At 52.9% G+C, this 23331-nt stretch overlaps 1 protein-coding gene across 10 annotated transcripts in view; it reads right to left on the minus strand.

Moving 5' to 3' along the window:
* ZSCAN18 (zinc finger and SCAN domain containing 18) overlaps positions 1-23331 on the minus strand; it is a 36731-nt gene continuing 13400 nt past the window's right edge. For 2 of the 10 annotated variants that reach the window (XM_074025029.1, XM_074025028.1), the window contains exons 3-8: positions 5936-6451; positions 5083-5232; positions 3707-3795; positions 3294-3396; positions 2572-2664; positions 1-1778 (exon numbers count right to left, since the gene is read on the minus strand). In XM_074025029.1, coding sequence (XP_073881130.1) covers positions 817-1778; positions 2572-2664; positions 3294-3396; positions 3707-3795; positions 5083-5232; positions 5936-6338 — 1800 coding nt within the window. In that variant the 5' untranslated portion in view covers positions 6339-6451 and the 3' untranslated portion in view covers positions 1-816. Of the gene's footprint in view, positions 1782-2571; positions 2665-3293; positions 3397-3706; positions 3796-5082; positions 5233-5935; positions 6452-13370; positions 13503-15168; positions 15286-23331 lie in introns of those variants that run through there. The other 8 variants (XM_065535096.2, XM_045380051.3, XM_074025030.1 and 5 more) reach the window with 7 other exon arrangements.

Below are 23331 nucleotides of genomic sequence, written 5' to 3' on the forward strand. Positions count from 1 at the left end.
TTTGCTCAGACAGACAGATCTTTATTGGCGTTTTCAACTTATTTTGATCACAACTTCCCAGCAAGAAATACATCTCTTACATTGCAACCAGTTCTCACATTTAGATGTATGGGTGAAAAGTTTCACAAAACAGTATTTGCCTTTACTACATGATGCATTCTGGCCTACTTTATTCTGATTCATTGCTGTGTAATGCTGGTGGCCACTTGCTAATTGATTTCCCATTTTAACTAATGGGCTGGGACCCACGGTCTGAAAACCCTGCCTTATGCTGCAAGCATTTCTGTGATCTCTGCGAGCTACTCCATACAGGTAAAGACACGTGAGGTAAACTAGGAAACAACTTCTGCTTTTGCAGATTAGAAGTGAAGTTGACATCACGCAAGTACGAAAAGGCTAAACAATTGACAAAATTTCCACTTGAGCAACCCTGGGGAGCGCAAACAGGAGGAATCGGGGCAAGGGCGACTTGAAGAAAGCACTGGCAGATCACGCACTTTAAGGCAACTCTACACTGCACAATGTCAAATAACCTAGCGTGGGGCGGCACTAAATGGCTGCAGGAAAGCGGAGTCTTCTTCCACATCCGGCGGCTCCCCTCGGATGTGAGCGCTGGCCCAGGGTGTGTTTACAGAGGTGAGGGCTTCCCGTGGACCCTTCTCGTTGGGAGCGCTTAGCCTCAGGGGCGGATTCGGGGCACAGGCAGATGACGTCCACAGACACCACAGGAAGCCGCCACCAGGGGCGTGGAAGGGCCCGATGCTTCGTCTGGGATTCACGGCCGGCAGGGCGGCCCCTCCGGGACAGCACAGGGGCTCACCTCTGCGCCTCTGGGGGTGCGGGGAGAGCCTCGCCCTCCACGCTCTCCGGGGGCCCGCCCGCCCCAGCCCCTGCCTGGGCTTCGCGGGTGGACGGTTGGGGGCCCCGGGCGATCCCCAGCGCGTAGCCTTTCTCCTTCTCGTGGGTCTTCTGGTGCTCGGCTAGGGCCAGGCTGAAGTGGAAGGTCTTCCAGCAGCCTTGACAGGCGTAGCGCTTCCGGCCGCCATGGCTGCTGTGGTGCTCCATGAGGTGCGAAAGCCACGCGAAGGCCTCCCCGCACTCGCCGCAGGCGTAGGGCTTCCCGCGGGACAAGCCCAGCTCGTCAGCCCCGGGGCCCTGCCCGGCCGCGAGCCCTGCGCTGTGGCCGGCGCCAGAGACACCCTCGAGGCTCTGCCCATCACCGGAGACACCCTCGAGGCTCTGCCCGTCACCGGAGACGCCCTCGAGGCTCTGCCCGTCACCGGAGACGCCCTCGAGGCTCTGCCCGTCGCCGGAGGCGCCCTCGAGGCTCTGCCCTTCGCCGGAGGCGCCCTCGAGGCTCTGCCCGTCGCCGGAGATGCCCTCGAGGCTCTGCCCGTCGCCGGGGACGCCCTCGAGGCTCTGCTCATCGCCATCCTCAGGGTGCGGCCTCTTGGTTCCCAGCCTCGCCGCGCCCGTGTCCGTGTCCGGGGCAGGCTGCTTGATGATGCGCCGCCTCTCCGAGTCGGAGGCAGAGCCAGACTCCGCGTCCTGGGGGTCCTGGGGGTCCTGAGGGTCCTGGGGGTCCTGCGGGTCCTGCGGGTCCTGCGGGTCCTGCGGGTCCGGGGCCTTCCCAGGCTGCTCTTCCTCCTCCTCAGTGGTGCCCGACGGGGGATCGGCAGGGGCGTCCCCTGGGGGCGCCTCCGCAGGCAGCTCAGGCACCACCCGCGCGGGGGCGGCCTCCTCGCAGGCGCACCCAGCGGTCTCCTGCCGCCTCCCGCCTTCTGGAACAAGGTCAGAGCCCTAGCGTGAGCGCCCCGCCCAGGACCAGGGAGTGGAGGACCCAGCCGAGCCTCAGTTGCCGGAACAGGACACAGGGCTCCCGGCTCTGGATTCCCGCGGGGCTCACGGCTGTTTGGAAGCAGCGCTGTCCCTCCCAGGCTGCCCTACAGCACGCGCCCCACGCCTGCTGCTGCAGATGTGGGACCTGGAGGCCTCCAACAATGGAGGCCACCGACAGGACAGGAAGGACAGCCCCACTGAGCCCGGGCTCTGGAAACCGTGGCTTTGGAGGTCTCCACCCCTCCACTAGCTTGGCCATGAGATGCACGATGCAAGCAGAGCCTGCTCAGAGCGCACCCTCCTGGAGGGAGGGGCCCAGCTGCCAGCGAAGAGAGCGGTGTCAATAGCTACGGCCAAACCCCCAGCGACAAGCTCCCTAGCGACAGGCACCCGGGGCCCACCACCCCAAGTCCGCCTGTAGGTGTTCTCGTTGGTGTGCTGGCACAGAACCTCCAATGCGGCAGAACGGCCACCCCCTGGGACCCATACACAGATCCTGGTAACTAACACCACTGCCTTTCCACTGACCAACTCTTGGAGTGATCTGTCATGCAGCAAGAGACCATGGATGTAACTGGATTCCTGCCTCACTCCGACATGGTGGTGGGAAAATGGTGAAGCAGTCGATGCTGAGGTCTTTGCTGGAGCTGACGGCACTGGGAGGGGACCCCTCAGCCTCTGAAGAAAAAGCAAACCCCACCCGGTCCTAACACCAATTCAACCCAACCTCACCTGGGAGGCCGCTTCCTTGTGAATCTCTTTCCACCAGCTGGAGTTCCTCAGTGTCCAGCCTGGAGGCAGCGTCAGGCTGGGAAAGCTGATACCCTGAGTGGGAATAAAAACCAAAGAAATAAAAGAGGCATCAACACAGAGTAGCTGATGGGTGTCGTGTATTGTGGACCAGCCACGGCAGGCTGCAGCCCATTTCCTCTTCTCTGCACTGGGATCCCCACCACGGCCACCTCCCTGTCAGGCCCCTGGACAGTGGAGCAAAGAAGGAAACGCTGGAAGGGCGACAGGGCAGGCGGAGGCAGAACTCAGGGAAAGCAAAGTTAAAGACATTAAGACAAAAAATGCTCAGGAGTCTGAGTGGGGGGACCTCCCTAAAAGGAGGGTTTCTGGGGCAAGAATGTCTACAAAAGAGGAGACCCTTGACCAGGCCATGCAGGTGAGGCCCTGTCTCTGGGCAAGGAGGGTGGCAATTTGGGGCCAGGAGGCCTTTCCAAATTCCGAGACTTCAGTCCTACAGGCAGGGCCTGGGCAGAACTCAGATGTTTAGATCAGAAAGGGTGGGAGCTTTGGCAAATAAATTCAAGCTCAAACACGTTCAAGTTCAAATCCATGTAAGACATTACAGTGTCCCAGCCAAAGCCCCTGGGGTCACAGTTTCCTGCACCAACCCCTGCGGGAGGGGTTGGGGAGTGAGGTGTGAGCCCGAGGCAGGTGAGTCTCACCCCACAGGAGCAGCTTCCGGTAGCTCTTCAGGTTCTCCTCGGCAGGGTCCAGGTGGCCCCACTCCTCCATGTGCTGAGGCTCCTCTGGAAAGGACTTCAGCTTCTGAAATAGCCGTACAGCCGTGGCTGAGACTTCCACCTGCCCTAGAGAAGGGAGGACCCACCGCAGCCCCACAGCCACAGGAGCCGGCTAGGAGTCAGCCCCGGTCAGGGGCTCCAACCCAGGTGCACTGCAGGAAGCAGCCCCCTTCACACCACAAAGATTCCACCCTCACGCTCCCACCAGGTTGGGTTCTGGGCCTCCGCGCTGTGGACATTTGGGGCCACAGCCCTCTGCTGAGCACTGGTGATGGGGAGGGGAATGCCTCTAAGCTGAGGCCAAGCCCCTCACCCTGGGACTCATGCCCACTCACCTGCTCAGTGTTGGCAGGGCTGGCCTCTTCGGTCCTTGCTTCTCTGACCCTCCTCTGTTCCAGAAACAGGGAGTCTGGAGAAAGCCAGGCTGGGGAGAGGGGGAAGCAGAGCTGAGGTAACGAGCTCCCTGTGGCTAGGTTCCCCCAAGGGTCAAGGAGTCCCCACTGCCTCCCACACAGGCCCCAGTGTGCTTATATGACAGCAGCACCCAAGGCTCAATGGACACTACATCTGTCCCTGATTTACAAAGCAGGGCGGTGGCCACAGGGCTTGGGTGGCCCCAGAGATGCCCATTCAAGTCCAGTAGATTCGTGGAAATCTTTTTTTTTTTTTTTTTTTGGTTTGTTTGTTTTTTAAAGACAGGGTCTTGCTCTGTCACCCAGGCTGGAGTGCAGTGGCATGATCTTGGCTCACTGCAACCTCCACCTCCTGGACTCAAGCGATCCTCGCACCTTAGCCTCCCAAGTAGGTGGGACTACAAGTGCACACCCGGCTAATTTTTGTATTTTTTGTAGAGATGGGGTCTCCCTATGTTGCCCAGGCTGGTCTCGAATGCCTGGGCTCAAGTGATCTGCCTGCCTTGCCCTCCCAAAGTGCTGCGATTACAGGCATGAGGCACCGTGCCTGGCCTTCGTGGAAATCCTAAAAAGCAACACCACATAGTGCTGGGCTGTATCCAGGCCAGTGGGCGCCTCCCATGCTGGTAATGAACAGCCACAAAACTTCTGGAAAACCACATGGAAGTTTCTATTTTATGTGAAATGTCGAACTCACACACCATTTGCCCAGCGGTCCTGAGGAGCCCACCCACAGTGCCCAGAGCCTCACATATGGGGCACACAAGTCAGGAGGTGTCATGGCAGCTTCACTCCAAGGGGCAGAGAGTCCACCTCTAGGATGGAGATGGGCTAAGCACATGATGCTGGGCAACTAAAGAACCAGACCCAACCACAGCCTGGAGGACCCACCCCATCTGAACAGCAAGCACTCAGACACAGCACACCATACACAGGGAGCCCGACCCCAGGCCCTGAATGTGCATGTGTGATGTGCAGGGAGACATGAGGGACTTGCATCAGGACACTTGAGACCCTTTATTTTCAGAGGGTGCATGGTGGGGGGTTGGGAGATTCTTTTCTTTATGTATTGATGCTTTTTCACTATTTGTGGCAAGTATGGATTATCTGCATAATCTCTGAAGACTAATTTAATAAACAATGTCTAACATTCAGAGGAACTACAGGAGGATGTCCCAATGATAGCGTGGACCATGGGGCCCCTGACTCCCTGGCTGCTCTCCTGCCCTCTCCCAACCACAGGCCTCTGCCCACCACCTAAGGCCCAGCAGAGGCTGCCAGGCTGGCTGGGCACTCACGTGTCTCAGAAGGTGCTGGGATCTCCCCAGCTCCGCGGGCCTGGCTGGGGCTCTCGAACTCGCCTGGTAGCAGCAGAGGGTCCATGTGCCTCTCGTACACTCCATCACTAAGAATTGAGGATGAGCCCGCAGGGGAGCCCAGCAGCATCCCTGTCAACAATGGAGGGACCTGTGACCCCAAGAGGTCAGGACACGCGCCAACAACAATCACACAGTTAAACCACAGGGACCTGCAGGTTCCAGGGCCCCATCACGACCCATCCTGCACCCTCATCCTTGGACCAGGAGACCTCCGGCCTGCAAAGCACCCAGAATATTTACTGTTAAGAGGCTGGGCTGGGTGCGGTGGCTCACAACTGTAATCCCAGCACTTTGGGAGGCCGAGGTGGGCAGATCACAAGGTCAGGAGATCGATACCATCCTGGCCAACATGGTGAAACCCCATCTTTACTAAAAATACAAACATTAGCTGGGCATCGTGGTGGGCACCTGTAATCCCAGCTACTTGAGAGGCTGAGGCAGGAGAATTGCTTTGAACCCAGGAGGTAGAGGTTGCAGTGAGCTGAGATTGCGCCACTGCACTCCAGCCTGGTGACAGAGCAAGACTCTGCCTCAAAAAAAAAAAAAAAAAAAGAGGCTGGTCCCTTTCCCTCATTCTTCTGGCTCCCTTACATCCAGAAGGCAGATGTGAAGGCAGGAGCCCAAGCAACTGTCCTGGCCCCTGAGAACCAAGGAGCTGCCTCACCAGCGTGGGAAACTTAATTATCTCAGGCAAGCCATAGCTGGCACTAGGGCCTTCCAGGACTCCCTCCCCATCTCCTCTGAGCCATGCTTCTCCTCTGGGGCAGCCCACCTGGCTCGTCCAGGACATCAGCGAGGCCCTCCACCAGGGAGGCTGCCTTCTTGCAGCTCTCAGGGTACTGTGCCACCACCCAGGGCCGGACCTTATCAGGCAGAATGCCCAGGAACTGCTCCAGCACCAGCAGCTCCAGCATCTGCTCCTTGGAGCGCGCCTCAGGCATCAGCCACTGGCGGCACAGCTCATGCAGGCGGGCCAGGGTCTGGTGGGGCCCGGCAGCCTCCTGGTAGACAAATTCTCGGAAACGCAGGCGGGAGAACTCCAGGTCAGCAGGGGTCCTCTCAGGGATGGTCTCGGGTTCTTCCTGCTGGGCTCCGGCTGCTGACCCTGGCGTGGGCAGATCCAGGGGGGTTGGGGAGCTCCTGGGGGAGGCAAACGCCTTCTCCAAAGGCAGCATCTTTCCAAAACGGCACTGGAAAATGCGACACTGTCTAACCAGGGACAAGGTGGCTCCAAAGCAGAGGTGCCAGGGATTGCCAGGGGGCTCAGATGGTGCCAGAACCCACAGACCTGCAGAGGACACGGACAAGACAATGGCCTTGCATAAGGCCAGGGCACAGCCACCCCAGCTGCCAGAGAACAAAGACACCATACCCAGAGTTCATGCAGATTTCCAAGAAACCTGCTTGTTAGGCATCAGAACCTCAGTGTTGTACTTGTGTAGATAAAAAGTAGCATCTAAGTGGAGGGTAACTCATTCTGTGCATTACCAGAACTTTTTTTTTCTTTGAGACTGAGTCTCCCTCTGTCACCCAAGCTGGAGTGCAGTGGTACAGTCTCGGCTCAATGCAACCTCCACCTCCTGGGTTCAAGCGATTCTCCTGCCTCAGTCTCCCCAGTAGCTGGAATTACAAGCATGCACTACCACATCCAGCTACTTTTTGTATTTTTAGTAGAGATGGGGTGTCACCATGTTGGCCAGGCTGGTCTCAAACTCCTGACCTCAAATGATCCACCCGCCTCAGCCTCCCAAAGTGCTGGAATTACAGGTGTGAGCCACTGTACCCAGCATCATTACCACAATTTTTTAAAAATCAGTCATGAATAGGATGAAAATGAAAAATTACTTGACAATCTCTATGTAAACCTACATGTAAAAACCTTGAAATAGGCCGGGCGCAGTGGCTCATGCCCATAATCCCAGCACTCTGGAAGGCCGAGACAGGTGAACAACCTGAGGTCGGAAGTTCAAGACCAGCCTGACCAACATGGAAAAACCCCATCTGTACTACAATACAAAATTAGTTGGGCGTGGTGGCGCACGCCTCTAATCCCAGGTACTTGGGAGGCTGAGGCAGGAGAATTGCTTGAACCCGGGAGGCGGAGGTTGCAGTGAGCCGAGATCGTGCCATTCCACTCCAGCCTGGGCAACAAGAGTGAAGCTCCATCTCAAAAAAAAAAAAAAAACCCTTAAAATAGTAGTAAACCCATCCTAACCATGCATGCTTTATGCTTCATTCTAGATTTGTGTTTATACCAGAAATGCAAGGTCTGTTTACATTTAAAAGATATATTATGTAGGCCAGGTGCAGTGGCTCACACCTGTAATCCCAGCACTTTGGGAGGCCGAGGCAGGTGGATCACTTGAGGTGAGGAGTTTGAAACCAGCCTGACCAACCTGGCGAAACCCCATCTCTACTAAAAATACAAAAATGAGCTGGGCGTGGTGGTGGGCGCCTGTATTCCCAGCTACTTGGGAGGCTGAGGCAGGAGAACTGCTTGAACCCTGAGGCAGAGGTTGCATTGAGCAGAGATTGTGCCACTGCACTCCAGCCTGGGCGAACGTGAGACTCTGTCTCAAAAAAAAAAAAAAAAAAAAAAAGATTAGGGGGATGTCAATTTCTAATAACATGAAGGAGCTGTGTCAAGACTGTTCCTGCAGTTAAAACCACCACAAATCTGAAATGAAATTATTTAGAAAAAAGCGTAGGGAGTGGGGGGCCCCCTCTGGAGGCCACTGAACCCCCGTTTCTAGAAATGGTGCAGAATGTAGGCCTCTACCAAAGCATCCACAGAACCAGGCAGGAGGGGCAGGAAGTACCCAGGAGCAGTGACAACGGGGGTGGGGGGTGGGGGAGACCACAATGACTGGGAGAGTTTAGGTCCTGCCAACCCGTGCCCCAACCTCAGCTGAATCCCCGCATACAGGGCGGCCCCATCATTCAAGTGGGGCCAGTATTCAGGATGAGCTCCCTTGATTTTAATTGTGCACCAACAATGAGCTCACTAAACAGAACCCAGCGGGTCAGAGCTGCCCAGGCCTCCCGTCGGCCTCAGGCTCTCATGTCACTGGCTACAGACACACAAGGGTGTGAACTGCAGCTGTCCAGCTTCTCCCAGGACCCGCCTGGGTCTGAAGGTCCACAGAGCCAGCTGGGAGGGGACTTCCCACAGCTGCAGGAAGCCCAGTTTTACAGGGAAAACCAGAGTAAACCGCACCAGGCCAGGTGCTGTGAGCCCTTCTCAGGTTGTCAGGTTCTGCTCCAACAGGATATGGGGCGCAAAGACCTCGCCGCTGTGGGGTGGGACGGGGTGTGTGATTCCACAGAAATGAAACATCTAGAACAGGCAAATCTATAGAGACAAAATCTATAGACCAGCTGTTGCCAGGGGCTGGGATTTGGGGAAATGAGGAGGGACTGCTAATGGGTACAGGATTTCTTCTTTGAGGGGTGAAAATGCTCAATGGTGAGTACTGTATATTAAAAACCAATGAACTGTCCACTTTAAATAGGTAAACTTCATGGTATATAAATTAATAAGCTGTTTAAAAAACTAAACAAAACAAAGAAACAGGGCTGGGCACAGTGGCTCATGCCTGTAATCCCGGCACTTTGGGAGGCCAAGGCAGGCAGATCACCTGAGGTCAGGAGTTCAAGACCAGCCTGGTCAACATGGTAAAACTCCCTCTCTACTAAAAATAAAAAAAAATTAGCCAGGTGTGGTGGTGGGCACCTGTAATTCCAGCTACTCAGGAGGCCTGAGGCAGGAGGATCTCTTGAACCTGGGAGGTGGAGGCTATAGTGAGCTGAGATCATGTCACTGCACTCCAGCCTGGGTGACAGAGCAAGACTCTGTCAAAAAAAAAAAGAAAAAACCAGAAGTTTGCAGAGAAACAACTGTCAACCTCTCTCTCTGTGGCTAGCAGAGTTTAAAGGGAACTGCAGAACTCTAAGTGCTGTTGGAAGACATTCTACACAAGCTTCCACTTAACTCAAGCAAAACAGACCCATGACATGCCATCACCACCACCACCACGATACCTCTGCCTTTTCTGTCGCCCAGGCTGGAGCGCAGGGGCGCGATCTCGGTTCACTGCAAGCTCCACCTCCCGGGTTCATGACATTCTCCTGCCTCAACCTCCCGAGTAGCTAGGACTACAGGCGCCCACCACCACGCCCAGCTAATTTTTTTTTTTTTTGTATTTTTTAATAGAGACGGGGTTTCACCGTGTTAGCCAGGATGGTCTCGATCTCCTGACCTCATGATCCACCCGTCTTGGCCTCCCAAAGTGCTGGGATTACAGGCGTGAGCCACCACGCCCGGCCCCCCCTCCTTTTTTTTTTTTAAACACAGGGTGGAGTGCAGTGGTATGATCATAGCTTACTGCAGCCTCAACCTCCTGAGCTCAAGCAATCCCCCCACCGCAGCCTCCCGAGTAGCTGGGACTAAAGGTGCACATTACCCACACCTGGCTGATTTTTAATTTTTTTTTTGTAGAGACAGGGATCTCACTATGTTGCTCAGGCTGGTCTGTAACTTCTGGACTCAAGGGATATGCCTGCCTGGGCCTCCCAAAGCGATGGGATTACAAACGTGAGCCACCGCACCCAGCCCCACCCTTTTGTTACTTCATAGGTCTGAGCTCTCAACTGGCCCCTTCGGGAGACCTTTCCTCTGCACTCCTTGCATGCCCCCACCCGACACCTGCTCACTGCTCACTGCTCACTGCCTCCGCCTTTTACCTCCCTACTGACCGCCTCCCCGCCTGGAATGTGTACCCAGGAGAGCAAGGGTTCTTCACAGGCAGGTCCCTGGGCCTGGGCAGGTCCCTGGGCCTGGGCAGAGCTGGCTCAGTGTGTGTGGATTGCACAAACAGTGCAGTTCTGCTGAGGGGTGTGCTGCCAGTGCCTCATTTGTGTTTGGCCGTTGTGGACCCTCATGTCCATCTCTGTGGGGTCCTTTCTGATCTATTTAAAGGACATATGGAGAAGCAGGATAGCTAGGGCACGGGGGACAACCTACTTACGGCAGCCCCCGCCGGGGTGCCCTCTCCTCACACACTCCACCCCCTGCCAGAGGACCCTCAGACCCGAGCACCTGCCTGCTCTGTGACGGAGCGCTTTCTCATGATTTAATCTCTGAGGTGGGTAAACTGCCCACTTTCCCGTGACTTTTTCTTTACAGCTCTATGAACTAGTTAACGAGTTCCCTGTCTGGCTCCATCTTGCCACTGTCCCCATCTGTGGCTTGTCTTTTCACTCCATGCTGTCTTTTGGTCACAGGTAATGCTCTAATGTTTCTTACTATCTAATGCGATTTCTTTTATTTTTGGAGACGGCGTCTCGCCCTGTCGCCCAGGCTGGAGCGCTGCGGCACAATGTCAGCTCATTGCAACCTCCACCTCCTGGGTTCAAGCAATTCTCTTCCCTCAGCCTCCTGAGTCACAGGGGTTAGAGGCACTCGCCACCACGCCCAGCTAATTTTTGTGTTTTTAGTACAGATGGGGTTTCACCATGTTGGCCAGGTTGGTCTCTAACTGCTGACCTTAAGTGATCCACTCGCCTCAGCCTCCCAAAGTGCCAGGATTACAGACATGAGCCACTGCACCCAGTCTTCAACCATTTTTTAAATTGGACTTCTGAGTTCAGAAACCCACTTAAAAACGGTTTCTTTCCCTTGGGATTAGAAATACATCCTCTCTTTTGGGAGGCTGAGGCAGGCAGATCACGAGGTCAGGAGATTGAGACCATCCTGGTTAACACAGTGAAATCCTGTCTCTACTACAAATACAAAAGAAAAAAAAAATTAGCCAGGCATGGTGGCAGGCGCCTGTAGTCCCAGCTACTTGGGAGGCTGAGGCAGGAGAATGGCGTGAACCCAGGAGGTGGAGCTTGCAGTGAGCCGAGACTGCACCACTGCACTCCAGCCTGGGCGACAGAGCAAGACACCATCCCAAAGAAAAAAAAAAAGAAAAATACATCCTCTTATTCATCTTCCAAGAACAGAAAGTAGCAGATATAAAGGGCCAGACAGTCTCAGTTTCAACTACTCAACTCTCCCTTGTGGCAAGTAAGCAGCCAGAGCCCTGTGTGTACCCACAGGTTTGGCATGTTCTTACACACCCTCATTTACAAAAACAGGTGGCCAGAGGTGGTGGCTCACACCTGTAATTCCAGTACTTTGGGAGGCCAAGGGGGGTGGATAGCTTGAGCCCAGGAGCTCGAGAACAGCCTGGGCAACATGCCAACACCTCGTTTCTACAACAAACAGAAAAATTAGCTGGGCACGGTGGTGCATGCCTATGGTCCCGGCTACTCTGGAGACTGAGGTTGGAGGATTACCTGAACTCAGGAGGTGAAGGCTGCAGTGAGCTGTGATCACAACACTGCACTGCAGCCTGGGTGACAGGATGAGACCCTGTCGCAAACAAAACAAAACAAAACAAAAACAAAAACAAAAAACTAGCCAGGCGTGATGGCTCACACCTGTGGTCCCAGCTGTGTGGGAGGCTAAAGTGGGAGGACCCCTTAATCCCAGGAGTTGGAGGCTGCAGTAAGCCATAGTTTGTGCCACTGTACTCCAGTGTGAGCAACACAGCAAGACCCTGTCTCTAATAAATACAAAGAAAACAGGTCACTGCTGGCCTGCAGGTGGGTATGCTAACCCCTGTTCTGGAGCCTCTCCTGAGGGGAAGCGTGATGCCAGCTCTACCCCCCGGCAATGGAGGCACAGAGCTCTACTTGGTGTATGGACAGAGGTGTGGTCCTGCGGGCATGTGATTTTGGCTTTCTTAGGACGCCAGAGGCACATTCACCTTGCAGAGAACCTGTCTCCACAAAACAAATTGTGAGCTCCATAATGTGTGTGCACAGAACCTTCCCTCATCAGGACCTCACAATCCCAGAGGGGTAGGAACCAGCAGCAGCCCCAAGGTGCAGGTGGGGAAACAGAGGCATGAGGCAGGCAAGCACTAAGGCTGGGACCCCACCTGCAAAGTGATGCTGCCACTCGTCATTCCCCCTCCAGGCCCATAAGCCCACCCTTTAAGAGGCTTCCTGCCAGCCCTCCCCTCTAGCCCTCATGGCCTCCACAGTGGGCAGGTCCCAGCCAGCTCCCCCCAGCCCCTCTCCTCCTGCTCCAGCTTCCCAGCTCTGAGCATGGTGGAGGCATCAGGGTCTAGGTAGAATGAGCAAGGGTCCTTGGCCATTGGCAGGGGTGGGATGAGGTGGGGAGGATGGGACACCCTCTGGCTGGGTCACTGGCCAAGACAGTGGGGGACACACATCAGCCGCTGGGGACAAGCACGGGAGCTCCTCTCCTCTGTGCCCTTCCCCCGTGAGCCTCTCTGGGAAGCCACCTCTGCCTCCCCTCCCTCCATTCACCTGCAAAGCAGAGGCTTCCATGGAACCAGGGATCTCCTAAAATGCCCAACTGCAAGGAAGCTGCTGCGTCCTGTGAAAACAGCCTCTCCATGTTCATCTCCCTTCCTACTGGGACCCTGATGCTCACAGCCAGGAGGATGAGGCCATCTGAGGAGCCTCCAGAAATCTCTGGCCTTGTGTCTTCTTGCCTCCTTCAGCCCCATCCCTGGTCACACTGTCAGAAGGACTCTCCTTTTAGAGATCTCACCAGGGCAGGTGCGGCAGCCAACATCTATAATCCCACAGCCTGGGGAGTCTTAGGCAGGAGGATTGCTTGAGCCCAGGAGTTGGAGGCTGTAGTGATATATGATTGGCCAGTGCACTCCAGCCTGGGCGACAGAATGAGCCCGTGTCTCAAAAACAAACAAAAAAGAGACACCACTGGGACCCTTTCCTGCCACAGCCTGCTGGAATGAGGCCACACCTTTCTGGGGTCTGGCTTGGTCACTGGGCAAACCTCCATCCCCCAAATCTTGGGACCGTCCAGGATTTGCCTCAGATAGGATTTTCCTGGAGCCCAGCCCCCCAGCCTCAGCAAATGAAGCAGTCTGCACAAGTTTTTTTTTTTTTTTTTTTTTTTGTCTCGCTCTGTCACCCTGGCTGGAGTGCAGTGGTTCGATCTCGGCTCACTGCAAGCTCTGCCTCTGGGTTCACCCCATTCTCCTGCCTCAGCCTCCTGAGTAGGTGGGACCACAGGTCCCACCACCACGGCCGGCTAATTTTTTTGTATTTTTAGTAGAGATGGGGTTTCACTGTGTTAGACAGGATGGCCTCTATCTCCTGACCTCGTGATCCGCCCGCCTCAGCCTCCCAAAGTGCTGGGATTACAGGCGCAAGCCACCGCGCCCGGCCAGTCTGCACAAGTCTTGAGCCAGTCCTGTAGGCTTTGCCGCACCCGGAGGCCTGGAATACAGAAGCTGAGGCAGAGGGAGCCATGGTGGGTGAGGGGTGGCTGAGCTGAGGGGCCCCAAGCCTGGTGGGTCTCCAGAGTCCTGTGGCAAATCCCCTTCATCCCAGGCTGAGCAGAGCTCAAGCCTGGTCTGGCCCTCCGTGGGCCCAGCCCTGGCCACCTGAGGAATATTTGTCACAGCTCTCCATCCCACCCCACTCATCGGCAGGGTCTAGCAAACCACCCCACAGCCACAGGCCTGAGGATCAGCCAATGAAGCTCAATGCATGGGGCATGGTTCTCGATGGGTCGCCGGATATTCCCAGGGTCTGCCCTGGCTTCATCCACAGATCACTTACTCATTATAAAAGGGGGTAAAGGTGCTTTCAAAAGAATGAAAAAACATGGAGTGGGGGTCGTCGTTCACATCTCAGCTGCCTTTTGTGGTCCCTGATCCACTCACCAGGACACACAGAACCAGAGAGAGGTCCTGGCAACTGGCCTAGGATCCCCAAAAGCCCAAGGCCAGAAATACCCAGGAAGTCACAGATTCAAGCATCATGCAGAGAAAACAGTAACTCGATTCGACACGTGGCCCTGCTGTGACTCCAGGGCAGGAAACCATCTGCAGGACACGATGGGATGGAAGAGGTGACATGGAACCGAGGAGGTGACATGGAACCAAGTGACTGTGCCACTCAGCCTCCCCCAGGAATCAGCAAGGACACAGGTGCATATATGCGAAAGTGGAAGGAGGGCAGACAAAAATGAGGGAAGCGGGGAGGGAAGGAAGCAGGGAGAGAGGAGAAAGGAGAGGAAAGAGCAGGAGCAGGGAAAGCCGGACAGTATGGAAGGGGGTGGGGGACTGGGAAAAGGAAGGAGGAACCGGGGAAGGTGAGAGAAAGGAGATGGGGAAGGAGTGATGGGAGGGTGAGTCAGGCCCCCACCCCAACCCCCCGAGTCAGGCCTGAAGCCAGTAACCCCACTCTTGCCTCTTCCACGAGAGGGGTCTCCGAGGTGGGCGCAGACACCTAACTCAAACAGAAACCACCCCCAGGTCACTGAGGAGAGGCAAGATATCCCAAGGGTGGGGGCGACAGAGACAATGCCCATCCTAGGCTCCCCTTTGGTCCCCGCGCCCTCCACCCCTTCCCTGCTCCAGCCCCTGGGGCCACAGCCTGCCCAGCTTCCCCCAACCAGGGACACCCTCACACCCTCAGCCCCCACTTCCTCCCCTCCTCTTCCCTTCAGGAGCCTCCCCCTCCCTCCTCTTCCCCACTCAGAAGCCTCCCAGTCCCCCTTTTATCCCCCCTCAAGAGCCTTCCCCTCCCCGCTTTCTTCCCCCTCAGCAGCTTCTCCCTCCCCTCTTTCTCCCCCATCAGGAGCCTCCCCTTCCCCCATCTCTCTCCCATCAGGAGCCGCCCCTTCCTAGTCTCCCACCCACAGGGTCCCCTAAGCCCCTCCCCTCCCAGAGCCTACACTGGGTGGGGGTTGCACTAGCTCCCTACCTGACTGCAGGGCCCCTCACCGATCCCGATCTCAGCCCCACCCGCGAGGGGACCCGGCCCCTGCCGCGCACTCCACGCGAGGGCTGCCAGACCCTCGGCCTGCTGGACGCACAGCGGGGGCTCGCACCCCAACCCCGGGAACACCCTGGCCCCTTCCTCCAACGCTGCCCCCAGAGGCGTCCTCACCGTCTGCCCCGACGGGGTCGTTCCCTGACCCCCGCGCTGCGGCCCCGGGACCGACCCACCTGCTGCGCAGCTACCCCAGGCCGGTCCCAGCCGCCCGGAGCCCCAGTGCGCGATGGCGGCCGGCAAACTGCGCCTGCGCACTGGGCCTCACCGCGGACTACGATTCCCACAATGCCGCGAGACAGTGAGGCGAAGGGGGGCGAACAAAGGAGCCGTGACAGGGCTCGCGGCCAATCAGACGCGAGCGTGGTCTCCCGGCGTCCCGCCCACTCCGGCGCCTGCGTCATTTTGGGCACCATGGCAACGAGGTAAACAAGCGGGTAAATAATAGGCCCCTGACAACCAGAGACCCGAGAAACAAAGACGGTGAGAAACAGAGAAACAGAGACAAAAAGACGCGCAGACCGGGAGGGAGAGAAGCATGAAGACCCACAGACGCTCGGGGGCAGACCAAGACGCTCTGGGGTCCCAGAAACAGAGATGTACAGAGACGGACACGGAAAGGGACAGACCAGCTCAGGCTCAGGAAAAGAGAGACCCAGAGAAGAGGAGCACTCGAGGCTTAGATCTGGACAGAGATACAGAGACAGGGACTGGCAGACCCAGTACTGGGGAGACAAGAGACACTGATGCGCTAAAATGGGTTCTGCAGTTTCAGGGAGTGGATAGAACTCAAAGATTACCCACCCCAGGATTTCAGGAGCTGCTGAAATGAGGGAAACGTGAGCGGCAGCCGGGGAGAGGGCTTTGACAAAGTCCTATATAAATGTAGCCACCCTGGAAGGCAGGACAGGGCCAGGAGCTGCTTCCTATTTCAGTTTTCCAGATAGAGGCGCTTATGAAGATGCCATTTTAGTCGTTTTTGAACTGATTTTTAAAATGTGTATCTGAACAGTTTATATATTTTATTTTAAATTTACATACACCGTACATTTTGGTATTCAGTTCTATGAATTTTAACTCATATCCACCAACAAACTCGGGACAAAGAATAGCTCCACTGCCCCAAAATCCTCCTGCTGCCTCCTGGTAGTCACTCTCTCCCCACCCACACCCCCAGGAAATAGCCAATCTAAGTAGTCCGCTGCTACATTTTTGCCTTCACAGTGTCATATAAGTGGGATCACACAGTATGTGGGCTCTTCAGATTAGCTTTTTCACTGAACGTAATTCCTCTGAGATGCACTGAAGCAGTATGTATCAACGTTCATTCCATTTTATTGATAAGTAGTATTCTATGGTATACGGCAGTTTAAACATTCTCCCACTGAAAGATATTAGGATCGTTTTCAGTATTTTGCTATTAAAAATAATGCTGTTATGAACATTCGTGTACAGATTTTTCTGTGAATGTAGGTTTTCACTTTTCTGAGATAAAAGCCCAAGAGTGCAATTGCTAGGTCACAAAGTGAACACGTGCTTATGAGTGTTGTAAGAAGCTGCCATACTCTCGTCCAGAGTAGCTGGACCATTTTACACTCCCACCCCCAATGAATGTGCGAATCCACTTCACATTTTTATCAGCATTTGTGTTTTGCTATTTTTTATTTTGGCCATTCTGATAGGTGTATACTGATGGATCACTGTGGTTTCAATTTGCATTTCCTTTAATTGCTAACAAGGTTGAGCACACTCTCATGATTTTTTTGGCATTTGTATACCCTCTTCATTAAAGTATCTGTTCATATCTTTTGCCTGTTTTCTAATTTAAAAAAAAAAATTGTTCAGTTTTGAAAGCTTTTGTTGTTGAGACAAGGTCTCACTCTGTCACTGAGGCTAGAGTGCAGTGGTGCCATCATGAATCACTGCAGCCTTGACGTTCCAGGCTCAAGTGATCCTCACCTCAGCCTACTAAGTAGCTGGAACTACAGGTGTGCGCTACTATGCCCAGGTAATTTTTTTTTTAAGAGATGGGGTCTCACTATATTGCTAAGGCTGATCTCAGACTCCTGGGCTCAAACAAGCCTCCCACCTTGGCCTTCCAAAGTGCTGGGATTACAGGCATGAGCCCCCATGGCCAATCTTCCCAGTTTATTTTAATGGATATAACTCAAGAACTGCCAAATGGAAGAGATGCATAGGTAAGGTCTGGGTGGGGGCACTGAAAGTGCAGTGCGTCCATGCGCCCTCTGGGTGAGCCAGCCTCCCAGCACTCGGATGTGTTCACCAACCCAGCTCTCTCCATCGTGGGGCAGAGGGTCCACACCCTTAAGGTGACTATCCCCATCCTGAAGATACCTATGGGTCCCACTGGAGTCACCTCATTAGCATAAACTCAGGTGTGGTCGAAAGGGGCTCCTTATGAATTACAAACCCTATTCCTATTACTCACAAAATTCCAAGGCTTTCAGCTCTGTGCCAGGAACCAGGGATACAGATCAAATGTAAAGGCCAGGTGCAGTGGCTCACGCCTGTAATCCCAGCACTCTGGGAGGCGGGCGGGCAGATCACGAGGTCAGGAGTTCAAGACCAGCCTGGCCAACATGGTTAAACCCTGTCTCTACTAAAAATACAAAAATTAGTCAGGCATGGTTGCGGGAGCCTGTAATTCCAGCTACTCAGGAGGCTGAGGCAGGAGAATCGCTGGAACCTGGAAGGCAGAGGTTGCAGTGAGCTGAGATCACGCCACTGCACTCCAGCCTGGGCAAAAGAGCAAAACTCCATCTAAAAAAGAAAAAAGATCAAATGTAGGTTTTATTACACCACAGATGGCCAACTGCTCTTGCACCATCTGGAAAAGGCTATCTTTCCTGCATTGAATAGCTTTTGCTCCTTAAAAAATCAGGAATATCTTTGTTGGTCTATTTCTGGGTTCTCGATTCTGTTCCACTGATCTATGTGTCAGCCAACACCACACTGGGTTACCATGGCTACAGAGTAACAACATCAGGTGCAGTTATTCCTCCCACTTTTTTTGTGTTTCAAAATTATTTTAGCTATTCTGAGTCTTGTGCTTTCCCATAAACACTTTTTTTTTCTTTTTCTTCTTTTTTTTTTTTTTTTCTTTGAGACAGAGTCTTGCTCTGTTGCCAAGGTTGGAGTGCAGTGATGCAATTTCAGCTCATTGCAAACTCTGCCTCCTGAATTCAAGCAATTCTCCTGCCTCAGTCTCCTTAGTAGCTGGGATTACAGGCATGCGCTGCCACACCCAGCTAATTTTTGCATTTTTAGTAGAGACGGGGTTTCACCATGTCGGCCAGGCTGGTCTGAAACTCCTGATCTCAGGTGATTCGCCCACCTCGGCCTCCCAAAGTGCTAGGACTACAGGTGTGAGCCACCGCGCCCGGCCTTTTTTTTTCTCTCTTGTTTTTTGAGAGGGAGTCTCACTCCTAACCAGGCTGCACGGCCCTGCACCAATGTGTTCATGTCATTTCACATACTTTTTTTCTTTAATTAGGGTTGAGTTTCCTATATAGGCCTTCTGAGCAGCCAGAGATCACACACTTAAATGAGCACCTATTAGCTACCAGGCATATTATGTTTTCTTTTATAAATAAAAGGCTCAAAATGCACACATGCATACACATAGATAGTGACCAAAAGGTATTTCAGTTTAAAAGCTACAGTAGAAGCTCCATAAGGATGGTGACTTTTCCCTGTTTAGGCAGCTTATTTAACAGGCATGGTGGCAGGCGCCTGTAATTCCAGCTACTTGGGAGGCTGAGGCAGGAGAATCGCTGGAAACTGGAAGGCGGAGCTTGCAGTGAGCTGAGATCCGGCCACTGCACTCCAGCCTGGGCAAAAGAGCAAAACTCCATCTAAAAAAGAAAAAAAGAGCGGTGGCTCAAGCCTGAAATCCCAGCACTTTGGGAGGCCGAGATGGGCGGATCATGAGGTCAGGAGATCGAGACCATCCTGGCTAACACAGTGAAACCCCGTCTCTACTAAAAAATACAAAAAAAATAGCCAGGCATGGTGGCGGGAGCCTGTAGTCCCAGCTACGCGGGAGGCTGAGGCAGGAGAATGGCGTAAACCCGGGAGGCGGAGCTTGCAGTGAGCTGAGATCTGGCCACTGCACTCCAGCCTGGATGACAGAGCGAGACTCCGTCTCAAAAAAAAAAAAAAAAGAAAAAAAGATACTCAGCTGGCGTGGTTCACACCTGTAATCCCAGCAATTTGGGAGGCCAAGGCGGGTGGATCACGAGGTCAGGAGATCGAGACCATCCTGGCTAACAAGGTGAAACCCCGTCTCTACTAAAAAAAAAATACAAAAAAATTAGCCGGGCCTGGTGGCGGGCGCCTGTAGTCCCAGCTACTCGGGAGGCTGAGGCAGGAGAATGGCGTGAACCCGGGAGGCGGAGCTTGCAGTGAGCCGAGATCGCGCCACTGCACTCCAGCCTGGGCAACAGAGTGAGACTCCATCTCAAAAAAAAAACAAAACAACATATACTCTTCTGTGCTGTTTGGCTTCCCTCCACATTATGAACTTTAAAAATCTTGCAAGAAAATAACAATCATGGCTGACACAGGCTGTAAGAAAGAAGGGGGATAACAATGATTATTCAGCAAGGTAGGAGGGACTACAATGGCACACAGACTCGCCATTTTGTACTGTATCATATATGTCAATATTGTCATCTCAGCAACAGATTTTTTCCTTGAGAGTTCTATTTCTCCTCAAATGGACTAATCTCACTAATCATTCAATTCTTCTTTCTGATATTACTCTTATTTCATTGATTCCCAGACAACAGATGGTAACATGTACATTTTATGTGCCAATAAAAGGCTGCCTGAGGCACGGTGCCTCACACCTGTAATCCCAGCACTTTGGGAGACCGAGGTGGCCTGAGGTCAGGAGTTCAAGACCAGCCTGGCAAAACCCCGTCTCTAATAAAATACCTTAATTAGCTGGGTGTGGTGGCGTGCACCTCTAATCTCAGCTACTTGAGAGGCTGAGGCGGCAGAATTGCTTGAACCTGGCAGGCGGAGGCTACAGTGAGCCAAGATTGCACCACTGTACTCCAGCCTGGATGACACAGTGAGACTCTTAAAAAAAAAAAAAAAAAAAAAAAAAAGGCTGCCAATTAAACCACGTCATTGATTAACCTGATTTGATTTCAGATGTTAAAATATGGCAAGATATGCATCACAGAATAAAGGAAATACAGTAAGTCTTTAGGGTTCTGTGTCAGGACTAACTTCCAGGTATAGGCCTTACCTTATTTTCTTGCACTTTGCTTAATTATCCTATGCAGATTCTGCATTTTTTACAAGTTGAAGGTTTGTGGCAACCTGTGTCAATTAAGTCTATTGTCACCATTTATCAAACAGCATATGCTCTCTTTGTGTCTCTGTGTCACATTTTGGTAATTCTCAAAATACTTCAAACTATTGCATTATTATTATCTGTTATGGTGATCTGTGGTAATTTTTGTTGTAACTATTGTAATTGTCCTGGAGTGAAAGGAACCACACGTATATAAGACAATGAACTTAGCAGATAATTGTGTGTCCTGACTCCTCTACCAACGTGCTATTGCTCACTCATACACACGCTCTGTCTCTTTCTCTTTCCTCAGGCCTCCCTATTCCCTGAGACAAAACAATATTGAAATTAGGCCAGTTAATAACCCTACAATGGCCACTAAGTGTTCAAGTGAAAGGAAGAGCCAAACCTCTAACTTCAAATCAAAAGCTAGAAATGATTAAACTTAGTGAGGAAGGTGTGTCAAATGAAAGGCCCAAACTTAGCCCTCTTGTGCCAAACAGCCAAATCATGATGGCAAGAGAAAAACTTGAGGGAAATGAATAGCGTGACTCCAGTGAATATATGAATGACAAGAAACTGAAACAGCCTTGTTGCCAATAGGGAGAGAGCTTTAATGGTCTGGATAGGAAATCAAACTACCCAAAGAGAGCTAACATTCTCTTAAGCCAAAGCCTAATCCAGAGCAAGGTCCTGACTCTTCATTTCTGTGAAGGCTGAGAGGTGAGGAAGATGCAGAAGAAAAGTCTGGGCCAGCCAGGCGCGGTGGCTCATACCTGTAATCCCAACACTTTGGGAGGCAGGCGGGTGGATCACCTGAGGTCAGGAGTTTGAGACCGGCTTAGCCAACATGGTGAAACCCCGCCTATACTAAAAATACAAAAATTAGCTGGGCATGGTGGCGGATGCCTGTAGTCCCAGCTACTCAGGAGACTGAGGCAGGAGAATTGCTTCAACCTGGGAGGCGAGATGAAGGTTGCTGTGAGCTGAGATAGTGCCACTGCACTCAAGCATGGGCGACACAGCGAGACTCTCTCAAAAAAAAAAAAAAAAGTCTGGGCCGGGTGTGGTGGCTCACGCCTGTAATACCAGCACTTTGGGAGACAGAGGTCAGGAGTTCGAGAACAGCTTGGTCAACATGGCGAAACCCCATCTCTACTAAAAATACAAAAAAATTAGCCAGGCGTGGTGACGAGTGCCTGTAATCCCAGCTACTCAGGAGGCTGAGGCATGAAAATCGCTTGAACCCAGGTGGCAGAGGTTGCAGTGAGCTGAGATCACACCACTGCACTCTAGCCGGGGCAACAGAGTGAGACTCCTTATCAAAAAAAAAAGTATGTATTTTGTAAGCTATAGCTGCCATAGATAGTAGTGATTCCTTGGATGGATCCAGGGAAAGTAAATTAAAAACCTTCTGGAAATGATTCACTATGCTAGATGCCATTAAGAACATTCTAGGCCAGGCACAATGGCTCACACCTGTAATACCAGCACTTTGTGAGGATGAGGCAAGAGGATCACTTCAGCCCAGGAGTTTAAGACCAACTTGAGCAACATGGTGAGACGCTGACTCTACAAAACATAAAAAAAATTAGCCAGGCGAGGTGGTGCATGCTGGTAGCTCCAGCTATGTAGGAGGTTGAGGTGAGAGGACATCTGGGGCCTAGAGGTCGAGGCTGCAGCAAGCCATGGTTGCAGCACTGCACTCCAACCTGGGCAACAGAAAGAGATCATGTCTCAAAAGACTTTTTTTTTTTTTTTTTTTTTGAGACAGAGTCTCCCTCTGTCGCCCAGGCTGGAGTGCAGTGGCTTGATCTCTGCTCACTGCAACCTCTGCCTCCCGGGTTCAGGCAATTCTCCTGCCTCAGCCTCCTGAGTAGCTGGGATTACAGGTGGGCGCCATCATGCCCAGCTGATTTTTTTTGTATTTTTAGTAGAGATGGAGTTTCAGCATGTTGGTCAGGCTGGTCTTGAACTCCTGACCTCGTGATCTGCCCACCTTGGCCTCCCAAGGTGCTGGGATTACAGTCGTGAGCCACCGTGCCTGGCCAAGACATCTGTTCTTAAATAATAAGACTGAAAAGTCAAAATTAGTGGATCATGAGGTCAGGAGATCGCGACCATCCTGGCTAACACGGTGAAACCCCGTCTCTACTAAAAACACAAAAAAATTAGCCGGGTGTGGTGGCGGGCGCCTGTAGTTGCAGCTACTCAGGAGGCTGAGGCAGGAGAATGGCATGAACCTGGGAGGCGGAGCTTGCAGTGAGCCAAGATTGTGCCACTGCACTCCAGCTAGGGTGACAGAGTGAGATTCCGTCCCCCTACAAAAAAAGAAAGGAATCTTTATTCTGAGGAAGTCTCAACAGCGGGTTTAAAATATTCAGTACAGGCCGGGCACAGTGGCTCATACCTGTAATCCCATCACTTTGGGAGGTCAAGGTGGGCAGATCACTTCAGGTCAGGAGTTCAAGACCAGCCTGACCAACATGGTGAAACTGTGTCTCTACTTAAAAAAATACAAAAAAATTAGTGTGATGGTGGGTACCTGTAATCCCAGCTACTTGCTCAGGGGTCTGAGGCAGGAGAATCACTTGAACCCAGGAGGCAGAGGCTGCAGGGAGCTGAGATCGCACCATTGCACTGCAGTCTGGGTGACAAGGGTGAAACTCCATCTTAAAAATAAATAAAATAAAATATTGAGTGCACCATGCTGTAAACACGTGCTGTCATCCAGGCTTTGTTCTTCCATTTATACAGGGAAAAACAGATTCGTTATTTTCAAACAACATAAACTCTTCAACATGAAGTCTCTGACAACGCGTAAGTAAAGAGAATCAGATCAGTCACTGCCACACATGCTCACTGAATCCCCATAGGTGTCAGTCCAGTGTGTCAACTCTGGTGTCCAGCAAGAGCACAGATACTTGGGAACTTTCCCACACTAGACACACTGG

Source organism: Macaca fascicularis, chromosome 19 (genome assembly GCF_037993035.2).
Source record: "Macaca fascicularis isolate 582-1 chromosome 19, T2T-MFA8v1.1".
Taxonomy (NCBI): Eukaryota; Metazoa; Chordata; class Mammalia; order Primates; family Cercopithecidae; genus Macaca; species Macaca fascicularis.